General features: G+C 37.8%; 2 protein-coding genes across 2 annotated transcripts; both read left to right on the forward strand.

Annotated features, from left to right (window-relative positions):
• Positions 1-1,450: 1,450 nt before the first annotated feature.
• On the forward strand, positions 1,451-9,828 carry LOC140789077 (polynucleotide 5'-hydroxyl-kinase NOL9). Its single transcript, XM_073138681.1, has 9 exons — positions 1,451-1,698; positions 1,791-1,888; positions 1,987-2,020; positions 3,573-3,742; positions 3,936-4,119; positions 5,079-5,259; positions 5,798-5,903; positions 7,417-7,544; positions 9,541-9,828. The coding sequence occupies exons 1-9, from the start codon at positions 1,514-1,516 to the stop codon at positions 9,607-9,609; spliced, it is 1,155 nt and encodes a 384-aa protein (XP_072994782.1). The 5' UTR covers positions 1,451-1,513; the 3' UTR covers positions 9,610-9,828.
• Positions 9,829-15,559: 5,731 nt separating this feature from the next.
• LOC140780609 (GDSL esterase/lipase APG-like) lies at positions 15,560-18,089 on the forward strand. The gene is made up of 5 exons (XM_073126271.1): positions 15,560-15,906; positions 16,045-16,175; positions 16,790-17,023; positions 17,296-17,551; positions 17,733-18,089. The coding sequence occupies exons 1-5, from the start codon at positions 15,636-15,638 to the stop codon at positions 17,927-17,929; spliced, it is 1,089 nt and encodes a 362-aa protein (XP_072982372.1). The 5' UTR covers positions 15,560-15,635; the 3' UTR covers positions 17,930-18,089.
• The last annotated feature ends 1,591 nt before the right edge of the window (positions 18,090-19,680 follow it).

Genomic DNA, 19,680 nt, shown 5'->3' on the forward strand with positions numbered 1-19,680 from the left:
TTTGATTTGAGTTAAGTCAAGTCTTAGCCTTATTCGATTTATATTTTGAGTTGAACTTAAGATAGAGCCAACTTGCTCAGGCGACCCCATAAGCTCGGCTTAATATAGTATTTATTAATATTATATATATATATAATCGTTAAATCTTTAATTCAATGACTACTATTATTCTATCTCTATCTAACACCTAACCCTAAATTCAATAAAAAAAAAACTCCCAACAAACCCATTGCCCAACCTCCTCCTTTTCTCCTCTCCTTCCATTGACCGACTTCTCCGACCTCTTTCAGTGACCTCCTTCTCCATTGTTGTCTGCCCCAATGTTAGGCTCCTCTATTAGCGTCAGCATCGTCCTCCTTCATCAATGTCGATGCTAGTCTCCTCCTCCTCCTCCTCCTCCTCCTCCACCTCCTCATCCAACCTTCTCGTTGTCCATCGACAAGTTGCCACCGCCTTCTCCTCTCCGTCAACCTCCTTTTCCTCCTCATCTGCCTCCTCCTCTTCCTTCGATCTCCTTCTCCTCTCCTCTATCAGTCTCTCCTTCTTATCCTTCGATAAGCTGCTGTCCTCACAGCCTCCTCCTCTAATTAAGTTCAGGCTTAGCTTAGGCTCGGTTTGACTCAGCTCGAGTTGAGTTGAACTGAACCTAAATATCTTTGAAGAGCTCGAAATTAATTCCGAGCCGGGTTTGAGCTACACACCTTATATCCACCTCTCCTATTGCCCAACTAGAATTTCGAAAATTATATAGAATCAAGCTATTAAACAAAATAGGATACCCGTTACTCCATTAGGGTTAATTAAGTACACACACTCAGAATTAAGGCCCATGACATATTTTATAACTAGGCCCAACATCAATAGTCTAAAATGAAGGACAGGCCCGAAAGTATTCAATTAGAATTAAGAAGGGCTCACATTTGACCGACCATGGAATGGAAACTCTGCTTATTCCTGCATCTGTGATATTGATAAGGGTTTGTTTGGTTCCTTTAGTATGTAGGTGCCTCTGTATTAATATATATATATATATATATGATTTCACATGCGACAGAGTAAAGAAAATAGTATATATAAGAAGGAGGTGAACAAAAGTAGGGGCAAAAGTTGAATGACGCAAAGAAATCATAGCATTTTTCATATTATGAAGTTGTTTTTGGTAAACACTAATTTGAATTACTTGAATTAATTATTAAGCACGAACTACAAGTAAATCAAGTGAATAATTAACTGAATGAAATTAATTCCGATTTAAATTCCAGATGCCCCTATGTGTATATATATATATATGTATATATACTATTGTGTGGACTACTGTTTGTATTGGTTGCGGTTGCGGTTGCAGTTGCAGTTGGTCGTGGTCCGTCACTTGCAGCGCGCGTGCTAGAAGTGCACGTGAGGGGCACGGGGTAGGCCGGGTGGGAGTACAAGGCCAACTCGGATGCCGTTCCCCTTTCCGAGTCGCGTCTCCGTAAAACCCAAAACCCCGTGAGTGAGTGTGAGAGAGAGAGAGATGGTGGGAGCAAGCGAGTCATCGCCTCACCTTCACCGGGAGGCAAACATACCGCCGTGGTGGGCGGAGGCGGCGGATGACATCGCTCGCGCCGCCTCTCAGCCGCCGGTGGTGTTTATCTGCGGCCCCAAGAATAGCGGCAAGTCTACCTTCTCTCGGTTTCTTCTCAGTACTCTCTTGCGAAGGTCTCCTCCTCCACCACTTATTAATTCGGTGTACCCTAGGGTTTACAAAGTGTCCTTGATGAGATCAAGCATGATGTGAGCTTGTTGCGCAGGTACAAGAGGGTTGGGTATTTAGATACGGATGTGGGGCAGCCGGAGTTTTCCCCTCCCGGTTGTCTCTCCCTTCATATGGTTGATGAGATAATTCCAGGTTTTTCTTGAGTTTATTTAGTTTATATCATTACATTTGTCTAATTTGGAATCCGTGGATGCTTGTTCGGATTGGTTCATCTCTATTTTTGCTTGTAGGTTTGACAAATCCGCGCTTAAGAACACCTGAGAGGTAATCTTTCTTTACACTGTGGATTGCTTTCTTATTGGGCTAGGTAGTTTTGAACTTCTTGATTGCTACTTGACGTAAAAAATTATGGAACCATTAATATTTTGATGTAGTTTCAATTATATACCTTGGCTTTCTGTTTCTAGATCATGGGTGATAGCTTGAAGGGTGTTATTGTGGCTTGCACGAACTTAAGACAGTCTAAAGTCTAAAATCTTAAAGCAGGGTTTTCATTCTTTGATGAGCTTCTAGGTTCTTATGATTGTTCGCCCTGTTCTAGATTTGATGCGTAATGTCAAAGTTTAAGTCTTCAATAGCTGTTAACTTTCCTACTACTTTTGTTGTATAATAGTCAATAGACAGTGATTAGTTAAAGTGTCAATCTGATTCGGTAGTTTCTATGCAGATCTTACATTCTTAATGTCCAATATTTTGTGAAAACTATCTTTGTTTAGGCTTCTCAGAGATGCAATTCTTAATTCATATGAAAAGATTATTTGAAGATTTGTGAGCTTCCTTGGATTATGATTTAGCCAATCGATGTTGCATGTGAACTATTCGTCGTGATATTAGATGATGTCCTTAAAGGTTTAAATTAGAAGGGAAAGATGAGAAGTTCACAGTTATGAGCTAAACCACTCCTGTATGTATATGTGAATCTCATAAACGGGAATTTCTTTCAGTAGGAGTTTCAATTTTTTTTAAAGCAGAAATTTATTGCTCAATTGTAGGACAGAAGTGCTACTTTGAGGGATTAGTTTATAGGAGCAACTACGATCTATATATGAAATTCAGGAGTCTTAATTTAGATTAGTACTTGAAGAATTTCATGGGCAGAACTGAAAAGAAAATTTAGGGAAAAAAAGAGGCCAACTTGTAGACAATGATAACTAGATAAGGTTTCTCCCTCTGTGGACGCATCTTCCTATAGCATTACTTCTGAAGGAATCATCAACTTTGAGTGTGAAATCGACACCTTTAGAATTTGCAGGGGACCTCTAAATTAGTTCACTCAATGGCCTGTTATAGAAGGAGGTGTCGTGGTTTGACCTTCAATCATCTAGAGGTATCACCATGCAGATGGAATACTGGATTGGCATTCTTGAAGTGTGATATTCGGTTCAGATCCCTAGTATGCTGTACAAAAGAGAAAAAAAGACATTACCAGAAGCCATTTAATGACTGAGTATATTCAGGTCTGCGGGTGTTTTCATCGGGAAAGATAACTCAATGTTCAGACTTCAGACAAGTCAACTTTCATGATCACAAGACTTCATCATACAGCCCTATGAGGAAAAGGAGATTTAACCCTAGAAAAGGCTCCTCTAACCTACACTGCCTTGATTATAAGTTGTATGGCAATTAAAAAAAATTTATTCAATTTTTTTTGGTACTTCCATTTTCTGGATTTGCCAGAATCATATCACATTGTTGAATTTTCTTCTTCCTTGCGGCAGCTATTAGTTGACTAATTCTTTTTTGATGTATCTTAATTTTTTTAACTGCTGCAAATGTCCTTTCTTATATTTTAATTTTGTTGTTTTACTTCCTTTAGGTGCTTCTTCTTTGGTGACATTTCTTCAAAAAGAGATCCAGAAGCTTATTTAAATTGCACCTTCAACTTATATGATCACTTTATTGAGGGGCACTATATATGTAATGAACCAGATAGTCCGGAAAAAACAACCTCACCTTTAATCATTAATACCCCTGGTTGGGTCAAAGGTATATACTTGATTACATTCTATTATTGAAATTAAGTTAGCATAGCATAAATTCTTTGATCTTAATTGAAATGAGGTTATGGGTTGTTCTTCTTCTTGGATATTTCTTCATTTCCTTTCTATAAGGTTATATTTGTTACTTGTACAACCATGTGTAGGGCTGAAGTTTCTTTGTGCTGTTTCCTTGTTTGCAGGTACTGGTTATGACATTTTGGTGGAGATGTTGAGATATATGTCTCCCACTCTAGTGGTTCAAATACGCATATCTATTGAGAATAAAAATCTTCCAACTGGAATGTTTTGGGTGAATGGTGAAGAAAAAAGACCTGTTGATTTGATTGACATATCCTCAGCACATCAGGACTCCTTAAATAGATCGTGAGTTTTAGTGTGCATCTTCTGTCGGTTAATAATTTAATTCTCTCAAGACAAAGTTATGCATTTTAATACGTCTTATATTTTCACATTTTCACCTCTTTTGTTATTTCTGCATTTGAAAGGAAAGTTGATGGCTTGAAATTTATAAACTTTAAAGATCCATTTCCTTGTTTGCATTAAATGTTATTACAGTTTCTCTTTTCTGCCTTTGTTGTGCTTATGAGCTTCATCAATTATTTGCCAACTTCTAATGTTCTAAAGTGGCAATTGGATGAAATGTCAGATTTCACATATGAAACTGGAAGATATTTCAAACTTTAGACTTGTTATGTTTTCTAACTATATTATTAGTCATTTCCGTTGTCAATTTTGGTATACTATTTTACGGAATATTAGTTATTTAATAGGTTAGGAAAGTTCTACATCATTACAATTCGTATTTTGTGAATTTTCTTTGGTTTTGGATTGAAAGTCAGCTGTGCCATGACATTAGGCCTCAAATAATTCTTACGATAAGAGTGCAATGCCATTATTGTCGTTGGGCTCTCTAAGTCCTATGATTTCTTAATTTTGTTATCTGAAAAGAAAAGAGAAGACTTCACTGCAGGAAAGGGCCCTGTGTAGTATATATTTTGGTTTGGATATGATTTAGCCTTGTAAAAGGGAGACTGAATTATGATGAATTAGATAAGATTAAGTTGGTTTTTGATTCTGTCTGTTTCCTTCTTCCTCGTGTATTGAGTTAGTAGCTTTGATAGTCCCCACAAGTTTGGCAACCTGCTTCTTGTACTCTTACTTTTCCAGTGTCTGGTGGACTTTGGTCATTATATAATTAATTTCTATATTTATATAGCATATGTCAAGTTACTATCTAGGATAGTGGGACACTTCAGGTAACACAAATTCCTGTTACTGTTTTTCATTTTGTATCTATATACTAAGTCAAATTTATTCTGCAGGTTGTTGATTCAAAAGGATGCCCGTGGAATGCGTGACCAACGCCTTTTAGAGTACTTCAAGCAATGTTTTCCTAACGATATGAATATAACAACAAATAAGGAACTTGCTTATGCCTTAGCTTCTCTCCCTCCTTATGTCATCCCACTATCAAAAGTAAAAGTGATGCATCTTCATTGCCAGGTTAGTCAAAAGACCACAATTGAATTAAGATGTTCTCCAGAACTTTGTCCTCTCTAATTCCTTATATGCAAAATAGTGAGTTACTCATTTCCCTGTAAACGATAACTGAAGTCATGTGACTTATGCTCTGCAGAACCTCATATTATGGTTACGTGGAATGTTTCAAATTTTTTATTTGAAGAAAATAAAAAGGTGTGCTATCTTGTGTCATGTCCTAAAAGCCTAACGTGGGACTTGATTCATTCCCTTGAGTGGCTGGAGTTGCAACAGAACCACAGTGGCGTTAAACATTCAGCCAAAGTCAGATGACATTTGGGCTTAGTTTATTTAAATTTTCCTGACAATATGTTATAGTGATAATACAACACTGAAATTCATCATATTATCATGGAAACTGGAAAGTCATCTGAGCACCCTATTTTCATTTGCCAATTAGTCTAAAGTAGTATAAGATATGTTTCCTGGTGTCAGGAGGAATTCTAGTTACCGTATTTAGATTGATGTCTGTTTTTTCTTATGCAGTTTACTATGTTTTCAGGTTCCAAGAAGTGAAATATGGCACAGCCTGAATGCAACGATTGTTGGCTTGGCAGTTAGTTCTGATGAATCTATGAGGCCTTCGATTCCCTGCTGTGTTGGACTTGGTATTTAGCCTCACTCTCTGTGTGTGTTTACTCATGCTCACTAGCAATCAAGTATTCGAGTTCTCTACTTACCTTTGATGCATACATTTCAAAGCAAGTAATCAACGTCAAGATTGTTGTTTATACATATGAAAGTAATCTTCTCTTCTGTTGCATTTGCTTCTAATTGTATATGCTGGTAATCTATACTGAGATTCCGCAATTCTGCACTGACATGCTTACATTGATGGGACTGAAAGAACCAATGATATTTTGTAGATATATTACTGGTTATCTTTACTTTCATATGTTTGAATGGACTAGTCACTGCTTTATTAATGCCGTCTTAAAATGTATAATTATGATTGTAAAATAGAAGTCTCAAATGTAAAGTAATTCCCTATGATGTGGATTTTGCTTGTTGTGGCGGATATTCAGTCTACAGATACATCTTATTTCAGTTTTTGTTATGCTTTAGCAATTCTGAGATGACTAATAACATAAATGTAAATGACATTTGTTGTTTATGATTTGCTGTCCTTTCTTTCGCTTAACTGATCTTGTAAATGAAGTCGTCTCAACGTCCTAGGAGCAACATCTTTTCTATGCCTCAAGGTGATATGATATTAAAACAAGAAATATATCAACAAGGCTCAGGAAAAAAATTTCAAACATATTTGGTAGCATTGATAAGAGTTTCCACCGATGTCTTCGCATTATTGTCTTGAAGATGCGGTAAAATTTCTGTCTAGATCCATTTTAATTATTTTGACGAGAGAAGTATAACATATGAATATTTGCATATCTACAAATGGATGACAATTAGCATTTTCTTTAATGCTTTGATCCTCTTCTTAGATGACTAATACTGTGTCATTTTAGAAAAAGAAGGCAGGATAATTTGAACTAAAGAGAGGAAAACCTGAAGTGCAAAAGAATATTTTGTCCTCCAGATGATAGCTAATACTACAATTTGAAGCAGAATTAGTTTTTCTGTGTAAGTGTAAGGAAAAATGAAGAAATAAAACAAAACCTCCTATGATTAGATTGCACTCAGTTTCTCAATGTTCATCATGCCTATGAGCTGCTACAAATGAAAATATCAAGTCTAGATCTTTCTCTTCTAAGTTTTAATTGATAAGCTTGTATAACTTATAAATGGAGCCAATTTACATGTTCTTTTGGTCTTAGTTGAAATGTCATGAGAAAAACTGCCTTTGTTTCCCATGGCTCTTCCCTTGTCGAAGATTTGCTCTGATGTATTTCAGTTGCATTATTGAATAATAGTTAGTGCTAATATAACTATTCATCTGTTTTAAGTCTTGAAGTAATGCCATTCTCCATGAGTTGATGGCTTTCTATGTACTCCCAGTAGTTTCCTCTAAATCTGTTGATTATCCTAAGAACTATGTAGAGATATTTTTGTGCCTAGTTTGATTAATATGCAGTTCATCCTTTTAGTTTATAACAGTTTAATACTTACAAATATTTGAGTTCTCTATGCTGCCTTTTCACTTGTGCATATGTGATACAGGTATTGTCAGAGGTATAGATGTAAATAAAGGGCTGTTATATGTGATCACTCCTGTTCCATGTTGCAGTCTACAAACTGTTGATCTTCTGTTACAGGGCTTTATTGAAATACCAACAAGCATTTTGCAGGTAATATGATGCTTTTGCTTCCTATCTGAATGAAGAAGATTTTTTTAAGAACTGAGGATTCCTTGCTTTTTCTCTTAAGAACATTATTGGATCTTATATGACTGTCACCTTGTGTGACATATGAGGTTTGCCCCATGGGCCCTGGCACTGTTGGTTCTAGTTGCATAAGCAACCTTGGGGAAGTGCCAGGCAGCAATTCTTTTTTATTCCCCTTTCCAGTCCCTGCAATGGTGGGATTCTCGTCATGGAAATGGCTCTTTTAGCACATTTTGGAGCTTTATTAATTCCAAGTTGTCATTTTGTGTGCTCTGTGTTTTATGCTTGACAAATATAAGTTTTGAATGTGCCTCATTCTATATGCATCATTTGTTTCCTGTGAAAGTGCTAGATCTTAAAGGTTCATAGAGAATGTTAATCAGAACTCCTGCATCATCTTTCCTCTTAGGCGTAGGTATTACTTTCTTCCTGTTCAAGTTGCATATCTCATTCTCTCAGTAAATTCCATTGCGTGCAAAAGATAAATATGTTGCAACTTGCCATAATTTATACTTTTTCTGATATACTCTAGCTCCTGAACAGAAATTAAAAGGCATTATCCTCTTGGTATCATAGATAAAATGACTTCAACCTGTCATTCTGATGTTACTTGAGATACTCTATCTACCATAACCATCAATCTCTGCCCGAGTTATTTAGTATCGCTTTTATGATGATCTATTTGACTTTCTCTTCGTAACTACTAGCATAAAAAGTTCTTTTTTTTTTTTAAACAAAAAAGGGAAAGCATCAGATTATTATGATCATTCATGATGACTTAAGTAGTGGTTTGTCATAGATGGGGAGCACCTGCATCTTAGTTGTAGGAGTGTTAATGGCTGATAATCCTTCTTGTGTTGAAAGTTTATTGTTGAATTGATGCTGCAAACTCCTGTTTAGAAGCTCTAAACCCTAAACCCTAAGGTTCTAAGCTGCAAACGCTCATTTTAAAAAATCAATCAGAAATCATTGTTCATTCTGGAATTTAAGCTAATAGCACCTGTAAAATTATATATTCATAACGTGTATTGCCTCTCGGCATTTTTTTTCTTCTCCTTACAACCAAAAAGTGATGTATTTGCATTGAACTCACATTTTGCAACCATTATAAATTGTGAAACCAACAGATGGAGTTTACCAAGCTGCGTAGGTTAGGTTTTGGTATAGGTGTATTTGCTAAGGCATGAAGTAAGTTATTCGTTAACCATGACCATGAGCACTTCTTACTCCAAGAAATTTGATCTGATAAATTTGGTGAAGTTTACTAATAATTACTTGTCAGATATGATAATAATGGGCCAGACTATGATCTATGATTTAAGGAGCTTTCATCCCCTCATTTTAGAGTTATGCCAAATAAGAGCTTATAAACCGCTTTCCCCCATTGTTCTGAATAAGGTTTGCCTTTAAAACGATTGTGCACTTAGGTATGCACATAGTGTTCTAATATGTCCCTTTTGTTGAGAAGCTAAATAATTATAGATGAAGGATCCTTCTTTAAGACAACATAGCTATTTAAGTTTGATTCTTAATACTCAGTTTTCCTTCCATTACCATGGATTTCTATGGTCAATGGGAACAGCTGTGTAGAGTTTTTCTCAAGCATAACATTATTCCTATATTGAGTACAACATTGTTCATCCCCCTGTGCCACTCTTTCATCCATTGGCTTACTGGACCTGTCACCTGCTCAAACTTAAATATAGTTACTTTGAAAGAAATGGCTCAATTTTATTTGTTGTCCCAATCATACAGTATAACATGCTTGCCTCTTTGAAAAGCTTCATCAATTTAAATATGCTTATCTTTTCATTCCTGAGACAAAGGGATGTTATATTATTGGCTGAAGTAGTTTTGAGTTCTACCATTTCTTTAAGCAAATTGCAAGTTGTACATTCACAATCATTAATATAACTGCATGCACGCAAGGTTTCCCCTCCTCTAACAACAACCTCATCAGGTGCGCGGATGTGTATCCCCTTACATGTCTACTAATGTGCTGCACAAAATATCGGACAAGGATTTGTAGGAGGCGACAATGGAGCTGACACCCAATTCGCAATAAGAGTGCGAGTTGTATTAATCCTTCCTACAAGAAAGCAGCAGTGGCTGAAGGCAAACCAGAATGTCTTTTTTTGGAGCCTTCTCAGTTCTGTTAGCTGTTAAGAGTTTGTAATTTCCTTTTTGACCAGTACAAACATAATCTACATTTTTTAAATAGAGTGGATGTTTATATGTTAAAAAGAAATGTGAAATTATTCATCTACTTTGCCTTGTAAATAGGTGAATATAGGTAATCTACCAATGGTTATAAGTAAATAATTTTGCGCTCATAAGCATTCAAATGTGTAACTTTCTGTCACAAGGGAGTATGCTCTGGGGACTGTGGTGGCCATAAGCATTCTATGTAATTTTAGATATCACAGGAGGTTCTGGGATGGAGGAATAAGGGGAAATTTTCATATTATATAGTAATATCTATCGTAATTTGGATACAATTTTTTATATGTATATATTTGTATTAGTACATGCCAAATGCATAATGCGAATTATAGAATGTGATAGCATATTCTTGCTTCTTATCATAATTTCTATAGCGCCAATACATCCATCCATGATCCATTAGCTGCATGCCCCCCCACCTCATGCCAGTTGCCACACGCATATACTTCCTTTGTCCTCTTCCCATTTGTTCGATCCAAATCTAAGATAGATACAGGGCGCCCAGCTGGCAAGCACGTCAGACCACATGATGAGGTGGACCCCGCTTTTGACGTGCCCACAAACCTAGGTATTTTAAAAAAAACAAATCAAAGCTCAGCAACTTCAACAAGACAGATAGTAAGAGAAGGAAGAGAAATAGTGTTGCAAATTTATACGCCGGTCCCCAAGAAGTCCTTCACTGGGGTCGAATTATTGTACCAGGTTGTTTTTTTTTTCAAAAAAGAAGCAGTTTTTTCTCTGGTAAATTCTTACGATGATGATGGATGGTTGGCAAACGATTGGCGTAACTTTAATAGTTGCTAGTGAAAAGCATCAAAGCTGTTTGATTTTATGAGTATCCAATCTGCTCACCAAAAATATGTACGACTTTATAAAATCCCCATCTAGTGACAGTCGCCGTTGTAGGAGATTAAGCGGGCATGGTTTGGAAGATCTGCTAAACGATTTCTTCTGATGATTGTTTGAAGTTCCAACGACTTGTGTAGAGGATCCGCTGACCTGGGAGAAATAGTGAAACCCCAGTGAAAACGATGGAATAACTCTTCTCCGCCTTCAACAAGAGAGCAGAGATCACACCGCTCTCACTTCTTCCCTTTGTTCTCTCTTCGTCGTCTTCAACGTTCGGCATTTGACAAGTAAGTCCTTCTTCCAATGGTTAAGAAAAGTAGTTCTTTTGGCTCTCCTGAGTGCGAAAATAGTTCCAATTTCTTGTATGGGTTTCTCGTTAGTTACAAAATTGACATATTGTACCCTGGAGCTGATCTTATTCTCTCTTTGTAGTGAAATCTCATTGTATACGTGCCTAATTTGAAGCATATTTTAGTGATTTGTTAGGTTTGATTTCAATTCTAAGACGTAGGGATAGAGCCAATCTGTCTGGCTATCACTTTTGGTCTTACTGTTTGCTGGTTCTGTGTTCCCAATCTTCGATTTCCTCTTTTGCTGTCGAGCGCTTTCAAGAAGTTGTTACATGGTATACATTGAGCACCAAGTGTTTGGTGGCAAGCTTACATAATTAAGATGGGGCAAAGTTTTCTGGAAGATCAACTGTCACTTGCTTTTTCAACCCAATGTTAGTCGTTGCCTCATTGGTAGGCTAACTTTGAGGACCATAACTTTGGAGAAAGAAATATTCAATGATGTTGATTATTGCTCAACAAGAAAATACAAATGCAAGTTTTAGGTTATGATGAAAGTGGACATACAGTAAGTTCAGGTAAATTTCATGATGTTATAGTAGATTCGATTGGTGGTGTCAGATGAAATTTGGTAAGTTTGTTTTGCCATTGTGTTTTACTTATTTATGAAGTGGGAGACTACGCAGATGATTTGAAAAACTGTGAATGATTAAATTTGCTAAGAGGCGGGAAAATATCTATTTCAATTTCATGGTGATCATCAAAGAAGAAATGGAGTGTATAATACTGAATTGAGCTGGATCTTGAAGAGGTGTGAATTTAAACATGCATGGAAAGAGAATTATGAGAAGAAAGAAGATTTCATTCAAGTGTGTCCTCAAAGAGTCTACATGGTGGGAAGTTATAGAATCTAAGGGTCCATAAATCCCAAATTATAATCACCATGACTGGGGCAGAAATATCCATATCAAGCATAGAATAAAATTTTCTTGATTAGAGAATGTGTCCTATGATGCAATATGGTACATGAATCCTTAAGTCCGATGTTTAGCGGTTGCACTTGAGGGCATGTGGGCATGTTAAAGGTATAACATATATTGTCAGCCTTCTGTCTAATAGCTTAGGCTTTTAGGACAAATGATTATCGAACACTTTCGTTGATGGGAGATAATCTTTTAGTTACCTTTATGTGATTCTGGTGCTAAATTGCCTATTCTTGTGATTTGCACTTACTGATCAATTTGATTTCATTAAACTTGTAATGGCAATATTACTGTAAACAGGTCAATTGAAGATGACAGAGTGAACAAGGACATTCTTTGTATTTTGGATATAGCACTCTTGCATAAATGGAAGAAGGTAATGACTTTCCTAGCATTAGTGCTTCAATAGTCCATAATTCCTACCAAGTTCTTTATTTTTCTCAATGTGCCATACAAATTGGTTGATGCTGAAAGTTATGCCATACTAGAGCTAGATGAACTTATTTTCTCTTTCTAGTTTCAAACATGGATACTGTGATCCAAATTATTGAGTATGACTTGATTTTAAAGTGCAAAATATTTGCTCACGGTACCAATTTGGAACGTGACACTTGATTCATATTTGTATTGTACAGTATTAGCTCTTTGACTAAGAAGATTTATAAACTGATTCTCACTTACCATTCATACGAGTGCTTCAAGACTGCATAATAAGTTTTTATTCTTTTGTGGAAGTGGCTTATCAACTAAGAGTGATTATGTATAACTACTTTGAGTCAAGATTTCGGTATCACCTTTTACAGGATAAATATTAAGTATGCTGTGTAAGTCTCTCGCCTACCCTATATTTCGGTTGAAAGCTAGGATCATCTATGAATCTCAGACCTAGAGAAGTTTATTCCTTATTTCATATAGAAACTTCTGTTCAAACAAAAACTTATGTGTTCCTGATTGGCATTTTGTGATAAATGCAGGCAGACCTTGTGTTTGCAAGGCGTGTGGGGGGAAATATGCTTTGATGAATGAAGACCCACGACTAGCAATGTTTGACAAGCCTCTTCCATGTTTTGGTTGTGGAATAGGATGGAGTTTGTGAGTATGCCTTGCTTGCCATATTGCTTCGGTGGTATCCCATTCTTTTTTCTTATTGTTGACAATGTGCCCTTTCAGATTGCTGGTAGGATGTGTGTGCCCTTTAATTTGGTATTGTGCTTCAATCTTATACTTGTGCAAGTATTACAACAGAGACCCACGAGAGCGAGCTGGTCTTGCTGCTTGTGCATTTGCGGTTAGACTCCTTTCACCCCTATGCCTAAATGTATGTTACTACAATATAAGTAGAATGCTGCAATTGGACAACTATATCATGCTTTGGCTTATCATTTGTAAGGAGTAGTAATCAACAATTTCTGTAATAAATCTTCAATTATTTTTTCCAAAGCTCCATTTCCAAATTTGTAATGTGACCGTACTTCTCTGTGGGTTTATGCAGGCCCTGTTATGTACTATTGTTGCCCTCATTTTAGTAGCAGTAATCTTTCTTTAGTTCAAGAATTAGATCAACCAGACTCTTGTAAGCAGTAACTCCGAGCGGATCTTAAAGTCACGGCCAAGTCGTTGAGCAACTTTTCTGTCAGACTTTTCACTACAAGCTAAACAGGGGAAGCAGTCTGGTGAAAGATTCTTCTCATCTTCAGCCTATAGCAAGTTGTCTGGAAAAGCTTCACTCGACTTCGCATCGTCAAATTGTTCATGGTGTTTTTTATGTGTACATCCAACTGAAAGGTAAAATTGTTTATCCTTGTGACCTTTGTAAGTTGTAATCTGTAACAGCTGTTGTATATGACTAGAATTTAGCAAGCAAGCAAGCATTCTTGGAAATTTGCAAGTGAAATCAATAAATGAATTGTAGGATAATTTTAAAAGGTTCAACACTGTTTGGCATAAAATCTTGAGATGATCTGCAGCCAAGATGCCGGGCTAGGAGAATACTATAATCATGCTGCCTATTATTTTCTTAGTCTCGTAGTATATTGATCAAGTTGCCACAACACTTGGTTCATGAAATGTCTGTAGTTCGGGAATCTCCATCTGAGAACAATTTCTTTGTATGATTTTGAAGAAAATTAACTCAAATTTCTTACCAAAAATTCTGCTCATTACCCATGTATTGTGTAAACTAAGAGATTAGTTTTTGAATATCCTACGTCTCAAACTACGTTAGCATTTAAACAATCCAGACAAAATTATCATGAAATTCATAATTTCTCGTTCTCTAAAAATGATCAACGGTAAAACTATTCCAATTGAAAGAAAACAGAGCATTTCTTCTGGCCAACTACTTTTGTGAGCTTTTTAAGTCAAAAGTCTAATGATCAATAAACCGTAAGATAGGTAGACAGAGACAAACAAACAAACAGAGATACAAAGAGAGAGAGAGAGAGAGAGAGAGAGACGGCTACTGTCGAGGTTGCCGTCGCTGTAACGCCGTCGCTGTAACGCCGTCGCTGTTGAGAAGAACATTATACCTGAAATATAGGATTTGATATGCATATATGACAAAAAAGAATGAAACTTTCACAACAAAACTAATCTATAGATAGTGTGATATGTGAAAAATAAATAAAAATGAAGACTGTTACCGTCTTCTAGTTTTCTTGCAAGCATTAATTTTGTGGAAGGGCATGGTCGACCTACTCCTTACCAAAAGTCGGGGAAGGCTTTAAAATATTCACGGCTATACAGATGATCACGGATACATGTCTTAATCTACCAGCTTATATGTCTGCTAGCTAGATAAAATTCGCATAAGAATGCAATTTCGTATGCATACGTGTGGGCATATATATGCCTCACTTAAGACTGTATGCATGTCTGCATGCCTTCAAACTTCCATGAATATATTTTTCTTCCCTTGAGGGTGAAATGAGTTGCTTTCTAGGAAGAGTACATTCTTCTTGGTGTCATTATTAGTCTAAATTAAAGTAAATCAATCACTCATGTGTGTTAACGTGAAAGGGTTTATATAAACTCGTCTAATAACTCAAGTTTTTCTTTATCTTTCGACTGATTTGAAATTCTATTTTCATCAAATCCTCTGTTTGAAAAATACGACGCTGAGTTATAGTTCACGAGTTAAAACTTATAATATTTAGCGTAATCCCATGCCAAGGCTGCCAAGTACATTGACAGCAGTTAATTCTTGCCACAAGGACTGCAGATGTTCTACTAGCATTACTCCCATAGGATCATCCTCGTGAAAACTTACACATTGTTGTACTTTTTGGGCCCTTTCGAGGATTCTATACTCCCTTACACTACTGCAACATTTATCGATCACTGAACGTGGACTTAGGTGCTGGATTTTTTTTTCTTCATTCAATGCAACAGGCAAGAACATGTTCTTGATTAGGCCAATTTGCCTCATTTACACTGCCCAACTACCCTTGTCCACCCTAATCAACCAAAATAAATAGTCACCTTAGTGGTTGAGGTGAATAATATTAGATGGGAGAGAGCACGGTCTCATCCTTACCAAGTTAGCCCTACCACCAGCTTGTTCACATGCATGCCTTTAATGCCTCTGAACAAACTCCATGAACTATTATCATATATATATATATATATATGCATAATTATATACTCTCATTAGATCTTGTCCTACTCTTGAGGCCACTGCATTAGCCACGAGAGAGAGAGAGAGCACAAAGATGGCAAGGAGCAATGGTTATGCTATAATGCATGTGCGGGTCTTGTTAGCTTTGGCATTCTTCTTCGTAGTACTTATCGTCGGAGATGCGCAGTCGTCGGCGACGCTCGTGCCGGCGATAATATCATTCGGCGACTCGAGCATCGACGTCGGGAACAATGACTACCTCTACACGATTTTTAAGGCAGATTACCCCCCTTATGGAAGGGACTTCAAGAACCGCGAGGCGACTGGGAGGTTCTGCAACGGGAAATTGGCAACTGACATCACTGGTTGACATACCTACTATACTCATGCATTTTGATTTTAATACCACTCATTTCTGCATTCATTTATCTTTTTCTTTTAATTTTTTGGATACCTTTGGCACTGATGAGTAGGAAGTAAATAACTTTCTTTTTTATTTGCAGCTGAAACCTTGGGATTTACTAGCTTTCCACCGGCATATCTGAGCCCAGAAGCATCAGGGAAGAACCTTCTAATAGGAGCTAATTTTGCCTCTGCGGCATCTGGGTATTATGACGAGACTGCGTACTTATATGTAAGTCTTCAAATAGAGCTAAGATGGTAATTTGCTTTGAACAATGCCTACTTCTTTCTCGCGCTAAGAATGCAATTTTTTACTGATTGACTTCGATCTGAATTTTATATTATCTCAATCTATTTAACGCTATAATTATTTATGACCCAATAATTTAATTATGACTTAAATAATCAGTTTGTCACCCGACTAGTCAATTTTGTAACACAAAAAACTCATTGATAATATGAGCAAACACGTTAATTGATTACTCAAATCACTATATATATTCGAATAACCTAGTAAAATATTTAGGTTGTATTCATGTTTAAAAATTTTAACTCATTTAATAAATAGGTCATATTTATATTGGCATTATCATGATTTGATCCGATTATGACCCATAAGGTACTACCAAGTGCGGCACATCAATAATCAATGCATTAGGATGTGCTTTAGGCTAACAATAGCAACATCGATTACGTATACCGAACTCTCAGCTATCACAAAAGCTTATAAAACATACAATAAATATAACAATGATGTTATCTAGTTCTGATGCTTATATATATATATATATATCTCGCATAATTAACCACTTTCTTCTCTTCTTGGACATGTTAATTGGCATGCAGCACGCCATCCCCCTATCCCAGCAACTGGAATACTTCAAGGAGTACCAGGTTAAGCTTGCGAAGGTGGCAGGAAGCAAGACAGCAAGCTCCATCCTTTCTGATGCTTTGTACATAGTGAGCACAGGGAGTAGTGATTTTCTTCAGAACTACTACATCAACCCATTCCTCAACAAGCACCAATCGCCTGATGAATACTCTTCCATGCTAATCGGCATATTCTCAAACTTCATCAAGGCCAGTATACCAAACCATATATCTTCTCTTCTCTTCTTTCTTTCTTGCATATAACCACCAATAATTTAACCTTTCTGAGCGATTTAAGACTCCTCTGATATCATTATATCAAATTCCTTGAAATCATAGCATTTAGATTTCACGAAACTAGGATTTCAAATCAATTGAATTCCACACAGATTAATGCAGTGAAATAGCTAAGTAGGACTTGGACACAAATCTCAAAACCCAATGCACCCAAAAACTCATATGGAGCTATTCCTTGCATACAGGACTTATATAGCTTAGGAGCTCGAAGGATCGGAGTAACCTCATTGCCGCCGTTAGGGTGCGTCCCCGCCGCGATCACGCTCTTCGGTTTCGGAAGCAACGGCTGCGTCTCGAGGCTCAACAACGACGCCAAGAACTTCAATATGAAGCTGAATGCCGCGACGAACTCGTTAGCAAAGCAATTCCATAATCTAAAGATCGCAGTGTTCGATATCTACCAGCCTTTGTATGATCTTGTCATCAATCCTTCAAGCCAAGGTACGTAACGTACGTACTTAAGATTATTGTGGAGAGGATTCTATAACACCAAGAAGGTTACAATCATATCCTAATAGGGCGGGGCCAGCAATTAAGGATAATTAGTAAATTAAGTACTTAATTATAAACCTAAAATAAGACTACATACGTATGGTCTCATAGTTGCATGGAAATGGATCAGGTTTCTTTGAGGCGAGGCGAGGCTGCTGCGGCACCGGAACATTTGAGACGACGATCCTACTCTGCAACCCTAAATCCCTCGGAACATGCAAGAATGCTACTGGATATGTCTTCTGGGACAGCGTTCATCCTTCGGAAGCTGCGAACCAAGTGCTTGCAGACTCTCTCCTCTTAGCAGGCATTAACCTTATCACCTAAAAGTATTATTAGTTAGGGTAGTACAAAAAAAAGAAGGCCCTTAAAGTTATTGCTTATTTGGCCTTGATGAAGATAATAAATTGTGTTATTAATCTCTAAGGACTTAATTATCAGTTCCGATGTAATGCTTCTGTATCATATATATATATATAGTTATTTATATGAGGTTGTTTCGATTGGAGAATTAAAGTTGGGTTGATCTGGTTAGTTGAACTCAGACATATATGGGTATTAAATTTCTTGGTAAGATTTGGCTAAGATTGGTCAAATTAATATGATATCAACTGATGGTTTACCTTTTAAAGAGATCTATCTAGTAGCTAGACGAAAAACCACCTCTTGTTAATCTATGGGTGGTAAGCATGTCATCAATTTCATCCTTATTGGATCCTTATGGTCATTGGTATAAAAACGATTAATAGAAGAGAAAGCTTATACCGTGAGTCATAAGACTCTCCATGTATTAATGCAATTTGCAAAATAAATATTAATTATCTGTATACAAAATAATTGTGGAGAGATCACCATTAACTTTACTCATTCATCATCCCTTATAGTAGTAAAATGTTAAGGGGATGTCAATGTCAATCTACAAGACCTCATAAGAAACAAGAGAAGAAAAAGAAAAACAAAAGCATTTGTGAAGTACGTGCATGACTTGATCTCTCACCTGAGGGTTTTTTTTTTTTTTTTTTTTTTTGACTGCAAAGAGCTGAGGTCAGCTATTTATTGATAATCTGCCGCCACGTGTCCGTGTCGACAGTTAAAAGCTTACATAATTCCGGTGGAGCGTTGCTTAGTCGCTCCACCTGGCAGTAACCCGAAGCCACGCTGGCCCTAGCTGCTGCCCAGTCAGCGACCGAGTTGGCTTCTCTCCCCACGTGGGATAACCGGACCTCACCAACGCCATTAGCTAGCTCCGCACATTCGCGTGCCAGGTTACGGACGCGCCATGGGCTGAGCTCCGCCTGCTGCAAGCATCTAATGGCCTCAGAGCAGTCTGATTCAATCTCTAGCCTGATGCCACTTCTCGCCATCTTCAACGCCAGTCTAATAGCCCAGAGTTTCGTTTGGAGCGCCGAGGTGCCCGGGCACGGCTCCCAGCCCGCCTGAAGAAACTCTCCCTCGGCATTACAAAATATAGCCGCTGCTCCGCCTTGGTACGCGCCTGCTTTCAGCGCTCCGTCGGTGTTGGCTTTGATCCAGCCCGTCTCCGGCGGTTCCCAGGGCTTCCTTATCTTCCTTAGCTTCGAGATCTTCTTTTTGTTTACGCACCTGTACTCCTCCGCCATTTCGACCGCTGACCGGACCACGGCTAGCTCCGGCATCCTCTTCTCTCTAAACACAACTCCGTTTCTGCTCTTCCACAGTGACCACAGCGTGCATGCTATCAACCCTTTGGCCCGACCGTCCTCCTCAGCACTTACGCTCCACGCTTTCGTGATCCAGTCTTGATCGATCTCCGCAGTCTCCAGCCTCTCTCTGGTGCCCAGGATTTCCCATACCTCCCGGCTGTATCTACACGAGAACAGGAGGTGCTCGCTCGTCTCGCTGAACAGACCGCACATGGCACATCGATCCTCGGGGCCAACGTGGAGATAGTGGAGGTACGCTCGCATTAGGAGTCTACCCCACAGAAGCTTCCAGCAGAAAACTCTAATCCTCGGAGCCACCTGTACGCTCCAGAGGTTACTCCACCCTGCCCAGAGATGGTCGCTCTGAGGGAGCAGGGACTGGTATATCGCCTTAAC

The sequence above is a fragment of the Typha latifolia genome, chromosome 1 (assembly GCF_019914945.1).
Source record: "Typha latifolia isolate L0001 chromosome 1, TyphaL0001v2, whole genome shotgun sequence".
Taxonomy (NCBI): Eukaryota; Viridiplantae; Streptophyta; class Magnoliopsida; order Poales; family Typhaceae; genus Typha; species Typha latifolia.